Source organism: Oryctolagus cuniculus, chromosome 13 (genome assembly GCF_051225735.1).
Source record: "Oryctolagus cuniculus isolate XC-2025 breed Fujian yellow rabbit chromosome 13, ASM5122573v1, whole genome shotgun sequence".
NCBI lineage: Eukaryota > Metazoa > Chordata > Mammalia > Lagomorpha > Leporidae > Oryctolagus > Oryctolagus cuniculus.
This window is the reverse complement of record NC_142879.1, coordinates 48,858,281-48,876,605: the sequence shown is the minus strand read 5'-3', so window position 1 is coordinate 48,876,605 and position 18,325 is coordinate 48,858,281. Positions and strand designations below refer to the sequence as shown.

Genomic DNA, 18,325 nt, shown 5'->3' with positions numbered 1-18,325 from the left:
AAATTAGGCAAGTGGAGGATGACTCACAAGTAACTAATTGGCAAGTCTGTTAACCGCTTAGCCCGAGCGATCGGCACAGAGGAGCGTGTGAGTGTAATTAATCATTCTGCCGCACTCCTCCTCTCAGCGCTGCCTGGTGCTCTTGGCATTTTAATTGCTGCTTTCTCTCTGGCAACTGTATTTTTATTGAAAAAAAAAAAAAAAAAAAAAGTCGGCTTTCAGAGTAACTTCAGTAAACTAGAGGTATCCTTTTCTTCTCTCCCTAGTCTCATATTCCTGATTTCTTTCTCTCCCAAGAGGGCATGGGGCTCCCCAAGTTTCACTGAAAGCAGGCTTGTAAATGCAGGGCTGAACCCCATCTGTTGACTGCTCAGCTCAGAAAAAAGGTGGTGACAGCAGCTTGGGCTGTGGGGCGGTGCTGGGGTGGAGGCCGGAGGTGGGCAGGGCCAGGACCAGAGAGGCCATCACCTCACCTGTCGAGCAACTGACGCTTGCCCACCCAGCCTTGTTTTCCTGTCCCAGGTCTCCCTACTGGAAGCTTGCTACAGGGAGCCCCAGCCCCCACCCCTTTGGGTACTGGCAGCTGAATACTGTGTGTTTAAAAGGCAAGGTCTGGGGCTGGCATTCTGGTGTAGTGGGTAAAGCCAATGCCTGTAGTGCCAGCATCCCATATGGGCACCAGTTCAAGTCCTGGCTGCTCCACTTCCGATCCAACTCTCTGCTGTGGCATGGAAAAACAGTAGAAGATGGCCCAAGTCCTTGGACTCCTGTACCCACGTGGGAGACCCAGAAGAAGTTCCTGGTTCCTGGCTTCAGATCAGCTCAGCTCAGCTCTGGCCATTGGGGTCATTTGGGGAGTGAACCAGCGGATGGAAGATTTCTCTCTCTGTCTCTACCTCTCTCTCTCTGTAACTCTTTCAAGTAAAGAAAATAAATCTTTAAAAAACAAAAGGCAACGTCTTTTCCCCGGTCCATGCCTGTGAGCGGCTTTGGCTACACTTCCCAGCCTGTTGTGAGAAGCAGGCTCGGTGACCCAGGCTCTCAGCTTTGGGAGGCCACTGCTTGGTGAGGGGCCCCAGGCGCTGCCTTTCTGTGTTTATTTTCCTGTTGTGCTCACATTTTGAACAACTTTAAGTCAGTGTGGCAAGGAGAAGCTCCACTGTCTGGTTCAGACTTTCCCTCGAGTTTAGTGGAGAAAGATCTCAGCTGGTCTTCTTTGTGTGAATGCCTTTTTGCAGCACTGGAAAAAGCTGGTACTGACCAACGTTGACCACTCCGATCAAAGCAGAATGCAGTAATTAACCTGTGTCACTGACCTCTGTGAACTTAAACTTCCTAAAAGGAGATGAAAAACGTGTAAACATTTGTATCTTTTCTGTAATTTTTTTTAAGATTCATGTTATTTATTTGAAAGGCAGAATGACAGAGAGATCTTCCATCTGCTGATATGCCCCTCAGATGGCCATAATAGCCAGGGCTGGGCAGGAAAAGCTAGGAGCCTGGCACTCCATCTGTGCCTCCTAAATGGGAGCCAGGGGCCCCAGTACTTGGTCTGTCCTCTAGTGCCTTTGCATGCACATCTCTGGTAGCTGGACCAGAAGTGGAGCAACTAGGACTTGAATCATACTGCAATATGGGATGCTGGTATCGCAAGCGGAGTTTAACGCTCTGTGCCACAATGCCAGCCCCTGTCTCTCTCTCTAGGTTTGATTTCTTGAGTATCTTTTTTTAAAGATTTATTTTTTTCTTTGCAAGCAGAGTTACAGGGAGAGGGAGGGAGGGAAGGAGGGGTAGGAAGAGAATCCTCCAACAGACTCTGTCTAGCTCTGCAGCTGGCTGGCAGCCCTGTGGGTTTGCATGGGGGGTGGGGTTATGATGTCATGAAGTCTGTATTTTTTTGTTATTGTTTGAGAGGTGCAGAGAGAGGAAGATACAGAGCTCCCATCTGCTTAGCTAGTTCACTTCTCAAATGGCTGCAGCAGTCGGGGCTGGGCCAGACTGAAGCCAGGAGCCAAGAGCTTCATCTGGGTCTCCCACGTGGGTCGCAGGGGCCCAAACACCTGGGTTATCCTCTGCTGTTTTTCCTAGGCCATTAACAGGGAGTTGTATCAGAAGTGGAGCAGCTGGGACTTGGACAGATGCCCATATGGGATGCCGGCGCTGCAGGCTGCAGCTTTACCCATGGTGGCTTTACCCTCTTAAGTATCTTTTTAAAATAAAACTTCTTTTCCTTGCTGTTAAATACATATTAAAGTGTGTGTGTGTGTGTGTGTGTACACCCAGCGCTTCCAGATTCAGAATGTAGCCTGTTAGTGTTTTTGAAGTGTTTGTACGGTGCTGAGCTGAATCCCGTTCTCCTGCTAGTTGTTTGTCCCGTGGGACTCCCCACTGCCACACCCTCAAGGCGTGTGTCCAGGTGCGCACTGCCCTGGGGACCGCCACCGTTCCTGTTGCCACAGTTGCATTTCTCCCATCGCCGCTGCCATCCTAAGCCTGGCGCCCCTTGGGTCTGTGATTTCACGTGTGATTGCCAGCTCAGTGTGTGTCGGCTCACACCTACTGCGCGCCAGGCTCAGTGTGAGACATGCCGTCCCATGCAGGAGAGGAGTCGGAGTGGAACAGTCCCTTTTTTTCTCAACTATTTTATGCCAGACGCTGAGCCAGGTGCTGGCAAGATTCGCAGAAACCCAGACACCATGACACTTTCTTGATGACCCTCCACACTCCTCTGTCCAGTCTCCCAGGCCAGTGGGAAGTCAGGCGGGGGCTACGTTCAAGTTTCTGAACTACCAGGCAGGGTTGCTCCCCAGAAACCGAAACGTCACGCAGGATAGAGCTGCTGCTGTCGGGTCTGAATAACGGGCGTCACTGAAACCCAGCCCTCTTGTTCCTCCTTCGGATAATACCAGGTTTACTTTCCCCTACTGCCTCTCCTGAATTAGAATCCCTCATTAATCACGTCTGATGCACTCTCTTCTTTGTATCTGTAGCAGAGACTTCTAATTTTAAAATAATTAACTTTAAAAGCGAACATCGTAAACTTTTGATGTTCTTGTTTCAAGTTTAAAAATAAAATTCTGAAGCATTAAGGCCTTCAGAGTATACTAAACTTGAGGGAATAAAAAACATTCTTCCAGGCCAGCTCTCTGCTGTGGCCCGGGAGTGCAGTGGAGGATGGCCCAGGTTCTTGGGCCCTGCACCTGCATGGGAGACCAGGAGAAGCACCTGGCACCTGGCTCCTGGCTTCGGATCAGCGCGGTGCGCCGGCCGCAGCGGCCATTGGAGGGTGAACCAACGGCAAAAGGAGGACTTTTCTCTCTGTCTCTCTCTCTCACTGTCCACTCTGCCTGTTTAAAAAAAAAAAAAAATTCTTCCAGTATCTCTAGAATATCAAGTCTATCAAATGAAAACATTTTTTCAAACGTAGAATGCCCACATGGACTTAAACTGCAGGAGAGAAGCGACTGTGTCTGGCTTGTGTGCCAGCTGCCCAGTTTTTAGCACAATACCTGGCTCCCGGCATGCCCTGAAGACATGTGCATGGAAGGAAGGGAAGGAGGGCGGGGCGGGGGGGGGGGGGAGGACGGCGTACCAAGAGGCAGCAGCCTTCTGGTCGGAAGCACAGGGGCAGGAGACCTCACGTGACCCTGGCAGAATTGTGGGAGGTAATTGTGGGACAACAGCCAGGACACGCAGAGAATATAGAGATGGAGCAGAAGGCCTCAGCCCAGCTCTGCAGCCGGCATGCAGTCCTGCGGGTTTTGCATGGAGAGGTAGTGATGTCACACAGTCTGTGTTACTGTTTGAGAGGCACAGGGAGAGACAGCTCCCGTATGCTGCTTGATTCACTCCCCAAATGACCACAATTGCCAGAGCTGGGCTGGAGCCAGGTGGGAACTGGGAACACAACCCAGGTCTCCCACATGGGTGGTGACCCAAGTACTTGAGCCATCACCTGCAGCCTCCCAGGGTACACAGTAGCAGGAAGCTGGAATCGAGAGCCGAGCAGCGACTCAAACCCTGGCACTCTGATTCGGGATTTGGACGTCCCAAGTAGCATCTTAACCGCCACACCAAACATCTGCCCAGCTTCTGGCATTTTAATCTCTGTAGTCTAGCACCAACCCGAGATCTTAAAAGGCGATCTTGCAGCACTCTGTGAAGTTCCAGCGACTCTGCGGCTCTCCCCGTTGGTCAGCCCCTTCCATTTTTATGTTCTTTTCTTATAAATTGCTTCATTATTGATGAGCATGGAATTGCACCGTGGCTCACTCCCCACTATAATGAAAGCCATTCTGTGCTTGGGATCACAGTGCAGAACATCTCTGAGATTCCCCAGGAGCTTAACACAGGGCTTTGAACTCAGTGGGCATTTAATAAACCCTTGATGCCAGTGCTCAAGTGAGCACATAGGCCTTTAACTCTCCGAGAAGGCCAGAGGACCATCTGGGCCCACTCAGACGGGTCAAATGTGAACCCGCCTTCTCTGGGCAGCCGCTGCTGTCTCCTGGGCCATCAGACTTGAGGCCTATAATCCTAATCCCAAATTGTCAGCAGAGCAACAATCGGTTTCCAGGTTTTAGGTTCATGAAACAGCCAGCGTAGGAGCTGGCAAGCCTGGTTTCAGTCTTGGGTCTTCAGTGAGTGATGCTGTGACCACAAACCGCTCAATTAGCCCTGATGGGTCTCAGTTTCTGCATCTGTAAAGTGGGGCCCACCCAGCCGTCAGATCCCCGAATCTATTGCTAAATCTGTGAGTAGGTGACTGTCACTTAGATTCTTCTCTGTAAGGGAACATGCCCCCTTGGTAAAATAAGGGCTTTTACACATGTGTGCGTGCCGGAACTGACTTCACATGGCCTTTCCTTTGACTGAAAATTAAAGCTTTGCACTTTAGCAGAATGTACAAATGAGTGTTTAAAAGGAAAGCATGAAGATTGTGTACAGGACTTCATGATTAGTTCAAGAGGATTAAATGGGCGGAATGCTTTTTATTTTTTATTTTTGTAAATAAGTCTGGGAGAAAGTAACGGTTGCTAAGTCAGGCTGTTTCTAAAGCGCGTCCAGGATTGGTGGTGAGAACGAGCTAATTAAATTGACTTTCGTGTTTCCTCCACGCTTCTGGGGGCTCTGCCCTCCTGGACTTCCCGGTTCAGAAACGCACATCTCCAGCACAGACCTGGAGAAGGGGGTGGGAAGGCCGGTGCAATAAATCCCTTCTTCAAGGGAAGAGACAATCAGTGTCTCCAGTTATAAATGTAAGAAGGCGGTTGGAGAGTAAGCATCAGCTCTCACTATCTTCCTTTATTTCCTGTTTCTGTTAGCGTGGCCCCATGGCTTCAGAGTTTGAGATGGGATATCACAGGGCCAAAAATGCATCTGGCTAAGAGACGGATGCTTGCTCGCCAAGTTGCAAGATAAACAAGAAAAAAACCTAAACAGACCTAATGTCATTTTCTGACCTGCCCTGCTTCTGACAGCTTTGCCTTAGATCTTGAATTTTGGTCTAAAAGTTAATTTCATCTTAGCTAGGGTCCCCAGCAAACCCAGGAGCATCCTCAGAAGCTACATTGCCAGGCTGTGGCACAGCCAGTGCCGGCTCCCACAGCGTCCCCTTGCTCATGTGGAGTAAGCTGGCACGGTGGGTCAGCTCGTTGGGGCTGGTGTGTTTAGTTCCACCTGCCAGAAGAATGTTTGGTCCAATCCCAAGCACCTGTGTACTCTATGATTACACTGATACGAGATATCCAGGATGGGGAAATTTACAGGCAGGAAATAGATGAGTGGCCTCCAGGTTGAGAGGGGTACGAGAAAGCATGGGAGTGACTGCAAACCAGTGTGTGGTATTTCTTTTTAGAGTGCTGAAAAACCTTTTTAAATTGGTTGTGGTGATGGTTGCAGCACTTTGTGAATACTAAAAACCACTGAACTGTATACTTTAAATAGGCGAATTGCAGAATATGTGAGTTCTATCTTACTAAAGCCATTATAAAAGGAGACTGCTTGCAGTTTGAAGTTAGTTTATCTGCAATAAGAGACATTTTTTGCCCCCCAACATTTATTTTTGGCAACTTTTTTTTCCTTAGGACACGTTATGATAAGTGTTTTCATTTAGAGCAAGTGGGTTTAAGGAGTTACCTAGTTTATAATTTGAAACTATGAATGCATAGAAGAACAGAGTAGCCAGTGACTAGAGCATGTTTTCTGTAGTTTCTTCATATTTATTTATTTTTTATTTATTTGACAGATAGACAGTGAGACAGAGAGAGAGAGAGGTCTTCCTTCCGCTGGTTCACCCCCCAAATGGCCACTACAGCCAGCGCTGCACCGATCCGAAGCCAGGAGCCAGGTGCTTCCTCCTGGTTTCCCACGCCGGTGCAGGCGCCCACTGCAGTTTATCATTTGCCCCCCATAAGCTAATAGGAGATCATGTGCGTTTCCTGAGTCTCTGCCCCCCACTGACAGCAGCGATAATATGCAGCGATCATTGGGGAGCAAGTCGGAAGACCGTTCAGTCCAGTTGTGGTTGCTGATAGCAGGTGACAGAGTAAGGGGTTTGTGCAGGAGGAATTGGTGGGGCCTCAGAGTCCCTGCCTTCAGGTAACCAAAGTTCCTGTGTTGACGTCTCCTGTCCCTTTTGTCCTTTGCCTGCTACTCCATTTGCCTATCCCCCTCTCTCTTCTTGTTGGTCTGAGAGGATGCTGGGAGTGAGCAGAAGTCAAGGATAGAAGGGAGACCTTGTGGACTGGGAATTTCCAACTTGAAGCTCCTTTGCAAAGTGTTTTAAATCCTCTTTTAAAAATACAAGTTGGGGGCCAGCACTGTGGCATAGCAGGTAAAGCTGCCACCTGCAGTGCCGGCATCCCATATGGACTCCAGTCCTAGATGCTCTATTTCTGACCCAGCTCCCTGCTAAGGGCCTGAGAAAGCGGCAGAGAATGGTCCAAGTGTTTGGGCTCCTACATCCACGTGGGAGACCCAGAAGAAGCTCCTAGCTCCTGGCTTCAGATCAGCCTAGCTCCAGCCATTGTGTCCATTTGGGGAGTGAACCAGCTGATGGAAGCTCTCACTCCCTGTCTCTGTCTCTCTGTCTCTGTCTCTGTCTCTCTCTTTCTCTCTGTCCTCAAATAAATAAACAAATCTTTTTAAAAAAAAATAAAGATACAAGTTGTTATATAATCAGAGCCGTAGGAAATAACCTAGCACTTCTGAGCAGATGGTTTCAGGACCTGGGGGAGGAGGGGTGGAAGGGGGTTTGAATTTAAGAAGTGTCACCTTGTTACAGAGCATACAAGTGCCTGAGCTCTGTCCAGGGCAGAGAATTTGTTTTCTAATGAGAGTCGATGTCTCCAAGCCCTGGGTGGCTTTCTTTGGGTAATCCTGCCTGACAGCTTTCTCATAAAGACAGGTGGAAAAGGGAGACATCCCCCAAGTCAGGGCATCACCTGGCGACTAGGAGGTGCCTTGGTGTCAGCCACACCAACCCTGTCAGTGGTGCTTCTTAGGCCTTGAGGTGGGTCTCATCTGCATCTCAGGCTGGCCTCTGTCCCGGGCTTACTTGGCATCACTTTTTTTTTTAAGATTTTATTTAATTATTTGAGAGGTAGGTATAGACAGTGAGAGGGAGAGACAGAGGTCTTCCATCCGATGGTTCACTCCCCAAATGGTCGCAACGGCTGGAGCTGCGCAGATCCGAAGCCAGGAGCTTCTTCCAGGTCTCCCATGCAAGTGCGGGGACCCAAAGACGTGGGCCATCTTCTGCTGCTTTCCCAGGCCACAGCAGAGAGCTGGATTGGAAGAGGAGCAGCCAGGACTAGAACCTGGCGCCCATATGGGATGCTGGCACCACAGGTGGAGGATTAACTTACTGCACCATGTCGCTGGCCCCACTCTTCATCACTTTTTTTTATGTTCACAGGGACAGGAAAGTTACATCCTACATTTGGCAAACCAAGAACTTTCCCAACAGTTTAGGTTACGGGGGGCTGTGGTGCTGGCTCCAGTAACTGATTCCTGCCACCCACAGAGAGACCTGGCTTGTGTTCCCAAGTCCTAGCTCCAGCCTCAGCCAATGAGAACATTTGGAGAGTGAATCAGTGGATGACCTAGCTCTTTCTCCCTCTCTCTGCCTCTCTAAAATAATATAATAATAATAATAATAATAATAATAAATTTTTTCACACACTGGAGACAGATATTGTGGATTGGGACCACACATGTAACCATTAATAAAGTGGATTAAGACAGAATCGAGATTAGAATTCATGAGATCTTATAACCCAGGGCTAATACTTGTATATGAGTAGTTATGCAAAGTCTATAGTAAATGATTATAAAAATGTCTTTGAACATTAAAGAAAGGCAAAGAATTTGGGAAAGGGTAACATCTGAGCTAATGAATTTTTGCATTTCTTGATTAGTCATTCCTAGCCCTTCATAAGCTCATATATTGCCTTGTCAGGAGTCAGTGTTACTAAAGGTCCCTTTAATACAGTGATTAATTAATTAATACAGTGTTTAATTAATTAATACATAATTAATTAATACAGTTCATCTATAACTATAAAATTTCCCATTTTAACCAAACTGGGGGTGGAGAGGATATAACGGGGAAAGCACTAATGCAAGAAAGCCTGCAGTGACCACGCAGGAAGCACCTTAGAAGCACCAGCCAGTGACTCTGGGCTCTCACGTGTGACTGCAGAGCAGCCCCATCAGCAGCATCTACGTCTTAAAATGCTACCTAACCCTGCCCTGGGCGAGGAGACCCCAGACTGTGCACTCCTCTTCCCCGCAGTGGCTCAGGTGCTTGTTAGGTTCAGGAAGCACTGATGGCACAGTTTTCAGCCATGTTCTCCCCCAGTGGCCTGAAAGCGAACGTTGTTCCCTCCCACACAAAACGCACTGTGAACATGGGCCACTTTTACCCCATCCTTCGCAGAATGTGGTTCTCGTCTACTCTTCCTTGTCACCCCCTCCCAAAGGTATTTTACCTCTGTTGTCAGTTTTACAAAGCTTATGGTCTGTTCCACCTGGCTGTCATGAAGTTGATTGTTCCTGCTTTAATTTTATGCCTGAAAATTATTTGCAGTCCTAATCCTAGAGTTCTTGTTTTATTTGAAATAACTATCCTTTTGCAGATTAATGTTTAGGAGAAAAAAGTTAGCCAATTATAATAATTGATTTTTTCCCCACTAGTATTTAAAACCCCAAAATAGTTCATTTACTTTGAATTTCTTCCTTTTTATTCTAAGTAAGAAATAGTGTAAAGACTTATTGGGTTTTATTATTGTATTTGTTTGAGAAACAGCAATGTCATTGAGAATTAAACCGTGTTTTACTATAGTCACGTAAAAAATTTTTTAAATGTATTTTCATTTTATTTGAAAGGCAGAGCGACAGAGAGCTCCAGTCTGCTGGTTCACTCCCCGAAACGTCCCCAACAACAGGGCGCGGCAGTCTGATGACACTGGCTTAGAGCTCAATCCAGGTCCCCTACATGGGTTGCAGGGACCCAACTACTCGAGCCATCACCTGCTACCCAACCACCCCCACAAAGGGTACCCATTAGCAGGAAACTTGAGCGGAAGTGGAGTTGCCAGGCCTGAAACCAGGCACTCTGATATCGGATGTGGGTGTCCCAAGCTGCCACTCAGCCACTGTGCCAAATGCCTGTCCCTCATAATAGTCATTTCAGCATGAAAATCATTTCATCATTCTCAGTCTATCCAGCGAATTTCATTTATCTTAAGAATAACTGAACACTGCCAGATTCTGCTATTTGAAGTCACTGGGAGTTGCACTGATTTTTTTCTTCACTTGGATTTTCTGATAAGCTAGGGAAGACAGATGCCGTTCTCCGGCCATCTTGGCTCTGCTTACATTTGGATGCCCACAGGCTAACTCAGAATGTGAGAATCTGTTGCCACAGTGGAAACAAGGACCCCCGGAAGTATGGGGCTTCCTTGCCCAGCTGCACCTCTGTGACTCGATTCTGCCTCATCCCTGTTCAGTCCTCTGGGGTTTCATCTAGAGAGAAAGGGCAAGACGGGGAGCCTTGGAGATGCTGGGAGGAAGGGGACTTTTCCATGGAAAATGCCTGGGGCAGAAACAGCACCTTCCCCTGAAGACCTCTCTGTTCCGTGACCCAGACCACCTTTGGCCCACTGCAGTCTTCGATTGCCCATTAAGGAGAGGAAGTGGTGGGGCGAGGTCTGTGTGGTCCCTTTGGGTAGTAACCATGACCATGGCCTGGGGGTGTTAGCAGAGCAGGAGAACCACTGCACCTCTGGAGCCAACTCAAGGGCAGTTAGCAGGGATGGCTTCTAGGGGCAGGGCTGTGCCAAGCCAGGGTCTGAGGGCCAGGGCAAGGAAGGTGGGGCATGGGCAAGAGGCTTCCAGACGCTGTAAGGGGGAGAGACAATGGAAGAGCCTGCGTGAGAGGAGGGTAGGCTTGTTGTGGGCTAGGCTGGACTTAAATTAAATTTCCAGACTCTTGTCCTTTACTTAGAAAAGAATTCTAAGTATAGGCATAAACATGGCATGCAGTATGATACACTTTATTTACAAAGTGAGAAAAATACACAGGCCCAGGGCCAGCACTTTGGCATAGCAAGTAAAGCTTCCACCTACAGTGCTGACATCCCATATATGGGCACGGGTTCAAGTCCTGGCTGCCCCACTTCCTATTCAGCTCTCTGCTGTGGCCTGGGAAAGCAAGGGAGGATGGCCCAACTCCTTGGGCCCCTGCACCTGCTTGCGAGACCCAGAAGAGGCTCCTGGCTCCTGGCTTCAGATCAGCTCAGCTTCCATTCATTGCAGCCATTTGGGGAGTGAACCAGCAGATGGAAGACCTCTTTCTCTCTGCCTCTGCCTCTGCCTCTCTGTAACTCTAACTTCCAAATAAATAAATCTTAAAAAAAAAAAAAAAGGAAAGAAAAATACACAGGCCCATTAGGGCTTTATTTAGGGAGAGTTGGCCAGGGAAAGGGAATTACTATACCCTGCTCTGCCCATCCTGAGTCCACGAGGGGGAGAGCCCAAGCTTCTGTGCTACCTGGCTTTTTATGAGCTTAGAAAAACAGAAGTGTTTATGTGGTACCACTCTCACATCCCGGGTAAGAGGAGGTACTTTCTAGGGAGGGGTCCCCGATTGACAGGTAGGTGAACATGGCAACTCAGAGCGAAGGAGGTGCGGCTTCCAGCCCCTGAACTTAGAATTATCCGTCTAAGCTTTCCCACACCAGGCTTACCTGGCGGCTACGTACACAGCATGAGCCAGACGCTGCACTAAGAGACGCCAGAAAAGCCCCTGCTCAGAGCCTCTGCTCCCAGCTCCTCCTCGTCTGCCCCGCAGGGAGCCACGAGTGCTCAGACTCGGTGGAGTGGAGGCTGGACCAGAGCAGGCTTCAGAATGCTGAGGCCCGGGCCCCTGCCTCCCTCCTCTGGGGCATAGCCCAGGAGGCCGCAGTCCCTGGTCAACGACTTGTTCTGAGCCGACCATGCCTGAGTTGGAACTCCAGCTGTTCCCTTACTGGCGCTGTGGCCTTGGCCTGTTTATTCCACCCCTTTTTCCCCAGCATGCATCACGCATAGAGTGATGAGGACAATGACCGTGAACGTAGCGTAGGGATGTTACCAGAGCCAGGGGAATGGCCTAGCCGAGGTCTTGGCCCAGCGCCTGTCACACACAGAGATAGCAGGGGACGGTCGACCTTGGTTTCATAACTGGCTCCTAACTTTATTCAGAAGAAAAATTGGAGCTCCTGTCCAGCTCTGAAAAGAAGAACCAGGTGAATAAAGTAACTCTGATCACAATTCTAGCCCCCAGCCCACCTTAAGAGCGTGGTGTAATAGTCAAGCTGATGCCCTTTCATCTGCGAGGCTGGCCACCTGAGCTCTGAGAGCCGCAAGATGTTGTCATCCTGCTGATCGGTTCATTCCCAACACAGATGCTCTTGAACACTTGCTATGACGACAGCTCATCTGGGCATCAGAAAAGCCACCCCTTTAACCGATTCTCTTCCCTCCCCTCCCACCCGTCCACCCCTGTCCCGCTCCGGGAAGAATTCCTTGACCAGAAGCGCACCCCTTCCCAACGACTCGCAGGCCCGCAGCGGGGCACGGTTCCACACGTCCTACGACAAGAGATACGTCATCAAGACCATCACCAGCGAAGACGTGGCCGAGATGCACAACATCCTGAAGAAATACCACCAGGTAACGTCTTTGTTTTCGTTTGGGACCCTGAGGGGGTTAGCGTTCATGACGCGTCATGATCAAGGCCAAAGGCTTGGACGCACAGTTGGGAAATGATAACACGCCCAGCATTGTCACCTCTGGCCCGGCTCTCAGATCGCTGTGTCCAGACTACTGACAGCATTCGGGACTGCTTATGCCGTAAAGATCACTAGCGCTTTTATGCTAAGCACCCTTCTGTGCGGTGGGTTCAGTGACCACCACCTAAGACTTGGTAACTTCTAGAATCCTCTCTGCCTGCCCCAGAAATGAGTCACTGAGCTCTGAGTGTTTATCCGTTTAGACCCCCAAATCCCACCTGCTCTCCCTGTCACGGCTCCTCCTGGCTCACCGACAGCTGTTGGGAAAATTCTCTGCTTTCCAAAGGTGAGTGCCGGGCTGCACTCGGGTTTCTCCGAGCATCATCCCTTCCTGATCGCCCTGGGGGTAAAATGGACTGCCCTGGGCACCAGCGGGCTCTGGCTCGTGCAGTCTGTTCCAGGGCTGGTTTGCCCATGTTCACAGATCCCAGCCTCGTTGCTAGAGGCCTCACTGTGCAGTACCAAGAGCGTGACGTCCAAAGTCAGAGGGTTCCGGGTTCAGATCCAGTACTGTCGTTTGCTAACCACATGCTGTCTTGACTCTGAGGCCTTTTTTGTTCATTTGTGTGCTGGGGATGCTAATAACACATAGCTCTGGAGGCCTGAGGATTAACTGGGAAATGTGGGGCAAGTACCTAGCGCAGCGTTTGCCTCACATGCCGTGTGGTATGGGTGGTGGTGGTAGCATCATGGTAAGATCATACCTATCTTTTAACAGTAGTTCGTAGCAGTGAGGTCATTCTGAGAAGGTGTAGTCTTGTGACACAGATAGGACTGCCGGTGCAACGTCGCAGCAGTCACTTTGGCACCGATCCCTGCCTGGAGCACACACTCACTGTTGCCTCTGCAGCCTTCGCCTCCTCAGGCTGTCGCAACAAAGCACCGCAGACCTGGTGACTTTCTGAAAGGGCTGCCATCTGCTGGTCCACTCTGCAAATGCCCACAGTGGGTCAGGCTGGCCCAGAGCCAGTAGCAAAAAAACCACGCAGTCCACATCCCCCACGTGGGTGGCAGGAATCCAGTCACTTGAGGCCGCTAGTAGGAAGCTGGAATCAGGAGCCAGGGCCAAGAATGGTACCCAGGCACTGCAGGCATGGGACATGGGTGTCCCAACCAGTGGCTTCACCACGAGGCCAGATGCCCAGTTCTAGACCAGAGGTCGGCTGGCAGGGTGCTAGCGTGAGCAGGTCCCAGTGAGGGCAGTCCCCCTGGCCTTGCTCACAAGGGGAGAGAGAGAAAGGGAATCAGCCCCTCTAGTAAGGGCGCTAATCCCATTCGGAGGGCCCCAGCCTCCTTGACCTAATTAATTGCCTCCCTGAAGCCCCACCTGCAGATGCCATGGTGTTGGGCGTTGGGGATTTTGGAGGACACAGGCATTCAGTCCACAGCAGAGTCATGCTTTGCTTTCTTACCTAAATAAGCCCCAAATCTCTTAAAGATAAAAATCAGCTGTCACAAAATAAAGTGCCCTGGGCCCTAGTGCCTGGATGGAAGGATTTGGGGAGTTTCAGCAAGCACATTTATTAGGTGTCGCCTCTCGGAGTGCTGCCTTGAAGGCAGTGCCCGTTTGGATCTGTGAGCACTGAGCTATCTGTTCAAAGGGCTTTCAAAGCACTGCTGTGGTGGCGGCTTATGCTCTGACATCATGCATTATTTCCTGGCCTAGCTTATTCTTCCAGTCTTTGCAAATGCGATCAATTGTGTTCTGCTCACAGTAAAACCTATAGAAAATATTCGGACCACATTCTGTTTCTGGAAACATAGCACTGCCTATAATTTATTTTCTAAAAGCCTTAGCCAAAATCTAAATTCATTTGTCATCTAATAAATATTTTATAACATCTGTTCCTTCTGCAATTTGTTCTACAGTGCTCGTGCTGTTGCCGTTCATAAAGGAAATTTCTAAGTGGCAGAGTAGAGGCAGGCATTTAGCATTAAAGACACCCGCTTCCCATGCTGGAGTGCTTGGATTCGTTCCCTGGCTCTGGCCCCTAGCTCCAGTTTCCTGCTAATGTAGACCCTTGGAGGCAGCAGTGATGGCCTAAGTAACTGGGTTCCTGCCACTCATGTGGGAGACCTGGATTGAGTTCCTTACTCCTGACTTTGGCCTCAGCCCAGCCCCACCCCCAGCCATTGTGGGCATTTGGAGTATGGAACAGTAGATGAAGAAGCTCTCTTCTGTCTCTCTTCCTCCTCCTCCCTACCCCTCCTTCCCAAATTAAGAAAACAGTAGGGGCCGGCGCCGTGGCTCACTTGGTTAATCCTCCACCTGTGGCGCCGGCATCCCATATGGGCGCCGGGTTCTGGTCCCGGCTGCTGCTCTTCCAGTCCAGCTCTCTGCTGTGGCCCGGGAAGACAGTGAAGGATGTCCCAAGTGCTTAGGCCCCTGTACCCACATTAGAGACCAGGAGGAAGCACCTGGCTCCTGGCTTTGGATTGGCACAGTGCCGGCAAAGCAAATGTTGGCTCTTATATTACCTGGTGAGTGGCTAGGATACTGTTCTAATAAAGCATGACTCTGGCCGGAGCTGTGGTGTAGCAGGTAAAGCTGCTGCCTACAGTGCCAGCATCCCATATTGGTGCTGGTTCAAGTCCCAGCTGCTCCACTTCCAATCCAACTCTCTGCTATGGCCTGGGAAAGCAGTGGAAGATGGCTCAAGTCCTTGGGCCCCTGCACGTGTGTAGGAGACCTGGAAGAAGCTCCTGGCTCCTGGCTTCGGATCAGCCCAGCTCTAGCCACTGTTGCAGCCATTTGGGGAGTGAACCAGCGGATGGAAGAGCTCTCTCTCTCTCTCTCTGTCTCTGCCTCTCTGTAACTCTGACTTTCAAATAAATAAATAAATCTTTCAAAAAATAAAGTGTGACCCTGAATTCAGCTGTCAACCTCGGGATGACAACTCTGAATTCAGAACCCTTTGACTCTGCAGGGATCATAACTTGAAACATTTTCCCTAAGTAGTTACTGTAACCTAACATACAGGGGTTTGACATGTCCAGATAGTACATAAAATATGCTGAGGATCTAAATAAGTCTAGGACGCACTGCAGGAGCTTGAACAGTGCTGCAGAGTTCCCTTCTTTCTACTTCTACAAAATCGGTCTTTTCCTGGTGTGCTGTTTATTTGGGAGAGTCTCATTGTTTTCTTAAAGATTTATTTTATCTATTTGAAAGAGTTAGAGAGGTAGAGACATAGAGAGTGCTGTTTATTTGGGAGAGTCTCATTGTTTTCTTAAAGATTTATTTTATCTATTTGAAAGAGTTACAGAGAGAGGTAGAGACATAGAGAGAAAGGCCTTCCATCCACTGGTTCACTCCCGAAATGGCCGCAATGGCTAGAGCTGAGCTAATCAGAAGCCAGGAGCAATGGGCTTCTTTCGGGTCTTCCACATGCTTACAGGGCCCCAAGGGCTTGGGCCATCCTCCGCTGCTTTCCCAGGCACATTAGCAGTGAGCTGGATCGGAAGTGGAGCAGCTGGACCTCAAACCGGCACCCATATGGGATGCCGACGCTGCAGGCCTGGGCGCCAAAGTACCAGCCCCTGAGAGCATCTCATTTAGCCAGCACCTATGTTTTTCTTTCTTCTTAGAAACAGAATATTCTAAGTACAATTTAAAGGGTCCCAAAGATTGAGAATAGCCAGTATTACCACAGCTGACTGTAAGGACACAGAGACAAAGGTCCTTGGTTGTTGGGGCTGGTTACTTAGGCAGAGTCCGCCTCAGTTTCCCCACACAGCTTTCTTATTCCGTTCATTCATCCCGGCAGATTTAAGGTGGTCTTCAAAGAAATGTGAAATACAAGATAGAATAAGGTAGGAGAAGCGGTGAAAGGCACAAAATGGAGCCTGGAGTGAGCCTGAAGTTTCGTTCGGCAACACACTTGCTGTTTTGAGGACCACCGGTTTGACCTGAGCTTCCCAGCAGCCAGAGTAGAAAGGGCAACCAGAGCAGTGGTGCCCGAAGATGCAAAGGAAAGCAAGACTCAGGAGGAAAACAGTAACTGATACTGATGGCAGGTCTGATCCGGCTGTCTCCAGGGTGTTCCCCATAGAGAGGACTCAGACACCTGACTCGCTGTGCAACAGCAACCGTGCGACAGCCCTGGAACACACATGGAAGCTGCAGACCTTTTTTTTATTTTTAAGATTTTTATTTATTTGAGAGGTAGAATTACAAACAGAGGGACCTCCATCAACTGGTTCACTCCCCAAATGGCCACAACAGCTGGAGCTGGGCAGATCCAAAGCCAGGAGCCAGGAGCTTCTTCTTCTGGGTCTCCCACATGGGTGCAGGGACCCAAGCACCTGAGCCATCCTCTACTGCTTTCCCAAGCACATTAGCAGGGAGCTGGATCGGAAGTGGAGCAGCCAGGACTCGAACTGGTGCCCATATGGGATGTCGGCACTGCAGGCAGAGGCTTAGCCTACTGTACCACAGTGCCAGCCCCAGACCTTTTAAAAAGGTGTCCTTCCAGGCCGCTGTACCACACAGGCTGTACCGCAGGGACAGGTGCAGTGCACACAGCCTCTGGGCCCTCACTAGTGCTGTCCACCGTGGGAATGTCCTCACACGCCTCTCTTGACCTTGAGTGGACCAAGGTCACAGCATGGTACATGGTCCCAGGGAGAGCCTCTGCCGTGCCGTGGTTCCCGTGCTGTTCCAGCTCACCTTCAGGAGTCAGAGCCTAGGACCAGTCCCCCACCCCAACTCTACAGAGGCCTAGACCCCTTCCAGGGGCTGTGTCTAGTCTCAGACAGTCCTGTCTCCTGTTGCGCGGTGACTGCCACTCCTGTCGCTTTGGGTTGCAGTTTTGCTGCTCGTGGGCTGTGCTCCTGAGCTGCCCAAGTCAGGGCGGTAGCTGAGCTCTGTCCAGCTGCAGCACCACACCTGCCGTGGGCTCTCTGAGGCCCCTCCTGGGGATACACTGGCTGCTCTTTCTAATAGCGTTCACTTCTTGGGTGCCCTTTTTTCTTCCTTTCTTCTTTGTGTCCATGAAATAACGCCCACCCACACTTGCTGCCTTGTCGTGGCAGCCCTTAGAGACGTGGCACCTGCTGGCTGTTTGAATGAGTGCTGCTCACTGGGACTGATTTTCCAACACAGCGCACCTGCCAGCAGCGTGCTACGTGTGGCAGATGATGGGGAGCAGGGGTTCGGAGCCAGCCAGTGGCCTTCAAGTCTCAGCTCTGCCCCTGACCTTGGACAAGTTGCCTAACCTCTGCACACTTACTTCCTTGTCCATATGCTTGGATAGGAGCACCTGCTTCATTGCCATTGCACTAATTAAGTGGACTCGTGTTTACAACATGCTCAGAACAGGGTCTGCCGCCTAAGGGTAATTACAGGCCATTCTTGTATTCATGCCATTTCCTCCCTCCCCAGTGGAGGGTGGGAGTCCCTCCGCCCGGAATCCAGTCACTGGCTGTTCCGTCCACTAGGGGGCCTGCTTTCTGACAGAGTGTAGCACTGGTGCAGAGTTACCAGGATGTGAACCCTCAGAAGTTGGATTTCTTTTGTCCGGGCTCTGGTATCATGCCCTATTCTTTCTATGCTGCCTAAATCCTGCCTTAATTTCCACCGTGTGCTGAGAGGGCAGCGCCCTCTCTCAGACCAGTGGAAGACTGCCCACTAAGTGCAGCAAACTCCAGTAAGACTCCTTCCCCTCATTGGGTTTTCTGTTTCACATGGGTGGGAAAGTCATGTTTTGGTGTAAGTATCCTTTTCTTCACATTCTTGCTAGGCTACCACAAACTCAAGTCCTAGAAATAGTGTTTATCACCTGACTTGCCAAACCATGTTGGAAGAACACTTAAAAAGGAAAAAAAAAAAAAAAATGATGAAGAGCCTCTTGAATGTCTCATTTCTCCTAAATTGACTGGTATCCCCCCCCCCCCGACCTGAATTCATTGTGAGTTTTGGAATGAGGCAGCTTCAGTTTTAATTAAAACAAAGAGGCACTGTCTGTAACATTTTAGAAGCTGTAACT

General features: G+C 49.8%; 1 protein-coding gene across 1 annotated transcript in view; it reads left to right on the top strand.

The window, feature by feature from the left end:
* PIP4K2A (phosphatidylinositol-5-phosphate 4-kinase type 2 alpha) overlaps positions 1-18,325 on the top strand; it is a 176,063-nt gene that overhangs the window by 111,680 nt on the left and 46,058 nt on the right. The window contains exon 4 of the mRNA XM_002717397.5: positions 12,067-12,219. Coding sequence (XP_002717443.3) covers positions 12,067-12,219 — 153 coding nt within the window. The remainder of the gene's footprint in view (positions 1-12,066; positions 12,220-18,325) is intronic.